This window comes from Rosa chinensis, chromosome 1 (assembly GCF_002994745.2).
Source record: "Rosa chinensis cultivar Old Blush chromosome 1, RchiOBHm-V2, whole genome shotgun sequence".
Taxonomy (NCBI): Eukaryota; Viridiplantae; Streptophyta; class Magnoliopsida; order Rosales; family Rosaceae; genus Rosa; species Rosa chinensis.
This window is the reverse complement of record NC_037088.1, coordinates 14,045,053-14,048,403: the sequence shown is the minus strand read 5'-3', so window position 1 is coordinate 14,048,403 and position 3,351 is coordinate 14,045,053. Positions and strand designations below refer to the sequence as shown.

General features: G+C 39.1%; 1 protein-coding gene across 1 annotated transcript; it reads right to left on the bottom strand.

Moving 5' to 3' along the window:
- Positions 1 to 2,385: 2,385 nt before the first annotated feature.
- On the bottom strand, positions 2,386 to 2,778 carry LOC112201736. The gene has a single exon (XM_024342646.1). The coding sequence runs from the start codon at positions 2,776 to 2,778 to the stop codon at positions 2,386 to 2,388; it is 393 nt and encodes a 130-aa protein (XP_024198414.1).
- Positions 2,779 to 3,351: the final 573 nt, after the last annotated feature.

Sequence of the window (3,351 nt, the reverse complement as noted above, 5' to 3'; positions counted from 1 at the left end):
ATATATATATATATATATATTTTTTTTCTTCGATCTCATGAAGGATACCAACTACTTGCCTGACGGACCGAACCATATGCTCAACTCTTGTAACCAATCTCCACAGATCAAAGGCTGCCCATCTTAAGGATCAAAGAGGTCTTACTTCAAGGTTGTAATGGGGCCAAGGTTTAGGGGTTTAAAGAAACGAAGGGGTAAAGAAAAATCACAAAGTGTTCTAAAAACCTAGCGGAGCTTTCATTGAAGCATTGAGACGTCTTCTTTTAGTCACCAAGACATCTTGCAACGTTGAACTTCATGTGTGTCTTTATTAAGGGCCGAATGTCATTGTGTTGGACCCTTACTTCATTCTAACATTCCTTCGAACACTTGTGAAATAGGACAAAGACCAAATTCATCGTACTTAGGCCTTCACTTCAAAACAAACTCCTTATCCATAATGGGGGGACTAAAATCCATAAATACTTGAACTTTTTTTTTTTCTTTTTCTTCGGCATACATCTTTTCCTTCTTTCTCATGGACAAGTCTTTCCCCCACACTTATTCTTTCTCATCATCTCTTAGTGCCTTCAAAATCTTGTCTGTCTCATGAATTAGCTCCACTAAATCCTTAGAACAAGGGTAGGGATTTAACTATACTAAGGTTTAAAGGTTAGGATTTTGAGGGTGATGAAAAAAAAGGTTTAAATGTAGGCTCAAAGGGGTTAAACTAGGGGAGTCCCACGACGGGCACAAATACGGACACAGGCTATTTTTGGCTTTGGTGGAATTTCCTAGGTGCCTTTATCCTTTCCAGAATCAGGGACATGTATTGATAAAAGTTTCGACCAGTACAAGAGCAAGTTCTAGTAATCTCTAGAGTCCGTCAAACTTAATCTGTGGCAAGCAGTCAATCAAAGAGAAAGATAATGAGATCATTAAGTATCGCCAAGAAAATAGGAGTATAATTTTTCAATAAACACTCACAAAGAATGGCAAATAAGCTCAAATTCTCACAAGGGTTATTAAGAATCAAAACTCATCATCAACATGCTCATAATTCTGTACCAAGGTCAACAAAAACCACATCTACTACACAATCATATGCTTTACATATATCATAATTAACCAAAGAATTATTTTAACATCATCTCAATATTGTGGTCCTCTTTTATCCATAATTTCAGAGATTAAGTTCATCCTAGACAGTTGAAGGCAACCTAAGACTCGAACAACAAAACAAAAACTGAAAACAAGAACTAAAGACTCCAAAAGAAAGAAAATTACTATCGCAATTTATTTTTTTATTTTTATTTTATTTTTTTTTGTAAAATAAGACTCAAATATGACAAATTCCCTTCCCCCACACTTGAATCAGACATTGTCCTCTATGTATGGCAAATTAAATCAAACAATGCATAATCGAAGTGTCAAGAAAGGAAATCACAAGATGCAAAGGAAGAAAAGTGAAAAAGTGTAGAGAAAAACTCCCCCTTGTAGACCTCCCATGCTCACGACCTTTGAAGATGACAACCAAGACCCCAACCTCAAGACCTTAAGGCCTTGACTTCCTAACGTAAGCTCCAGGCTAAATTGAGTCCAAGGAAGAAGTAAGTGAGGGTGAGAAGAAAGAAATCATCTTGGTGCATCTTTGGAAACCACAAGTTTATTTTTCTCAGCAGCCCATGTTCCAGATCCCATAACTTTTCGATGCAGCTTCAGATGATAGGGAGACCACTTGGAGGTGAAAGTTGACCTTCCTAGCTTTCTGTGCATATGTGGAACACCTCCTAACTCCAAGTGGGTTGAAAGTTATACCCTTGTGATGTTAGAGAAAGAGCAGGAAAACGAGCAGAAAATCTGAGAGAGTGACCTTTACCCTTTCAAACCTGTATACAGAGAGCATCCCTGGTCCAATGGAAGTGATTCTTGGGCCTGATCGTAGTACACAGATAGATCTTTGAGTACATATAAAGAGTTCCTCATTTGAACCACGGAAATATGCCCAGTTGTTCCTTTTCTGTGACACAACTGCACAGTTTTCTGTTTTCCTGAGCTGACCTTGCTGCATTCAAACTGAAACTGGGAATGCATATGAACTCCGAATCTAGTTCTGTAACCTACAGAAACTAGACTCAAAGATCTTTCCAGCTTGTATGGTACATCTTCTGGTTCCATCTGAGCGAAAAACAGCAGTCATCTAAAGTAGACTGACTGTATGGTCAACACTCTGTTTTTACAGAAGGGACACTTTCCACACTGCTTTACAACCTCATGACCTGCACACAAACTAAAAACATAAAAAGGAACTAAATAGAAAACAAAGAAAGCAAAGAAAACATCCTTTGGGTTGCCTCCCAAGAAGCGCTTGGTTTAACTTCTGTCAGCAAGACGTAGTGAATGCTTTTAATCCATGGAAGGTGGTGTGTCATGAAAGTCCTCTTCCTCCACGTTGCTCTCCTTAAAGGCTGTGTAATATGGCTTCAAGCGATGGCCATTCACCTTGAACTCATTGCCTGTTTGCTCACTTCGAATTTGCACAGCTCCGTGAGGAAAAACGTAAGTAACAACAAAAGGATCAACCCAACGTGAGCGAAGCTTACTAGGAAAGAGTTTGAGACGAGAGTGAAACAATAAAACTTTTTGGCCTGCTATGAATGTTTTTCCACGAATCATCTTGTCATGAAAGGCCTTAGTTTTCTCTTTATAAATCCTGGAGCTCTCATATGCATCATTACGTAGTTCTTCCAACTCATTCACTTGAAGCTTTCTATGAATCCCAGCTTCATCTAAGTCCATATTAAAGCTCTTCACAGCCCACCAAGCTCAATGTTCCAATTCCACAGGTAGATGGCAAGCTTTTCCATACATCAACCTAAAGGGACTCATCCCTATTGGCGTCTTATATGCTGTCCAGTACGCCCACAAGGCATCATCTAGCCTTTGACTCCAATCCTTGCGACTTGGGCTAACTGTTTTCTCCAAAATCTTCTTGATCTCACGATTTGACACTTCTGCTTGTCCACTAGTTTGTGGATGATATGGCGTTGACACCTTGTGTGTCACATTGTACCTTCTAAGCAAAGCTTCAATTGATCTGTTGTAGAAGTGCGATCCTCCATCACTTTTGATTGCTCGAGGCATTCCAAACCTAGAGAAAATATTAGATCGAAGAAAATCTGCAACAACTTTGGAATCATTAGTCCGGGCGGCTGTTGCTTCCACCCATTTTGAGACATAATCCACAGCAAGAAGAATATAAAGAAAACCTTGAGATGAAGGAAAAGGTCCCATAAAATCGATACCCCAAACATCAAAAATTTCAACAACCAAAACATTAGTTAAGGGCATTTGATTTTTAGGTCCTATGTT

Excerpts from the sequence above, each read along its gene's own strand:
- LOC112201736 (XM_024342646.1), bottom strand. The coding sequence starts at position 2,778 with ATGGACTTAGATGAAGCTGGGATTCATAGAAAGCTTCAAGTGAATGAG.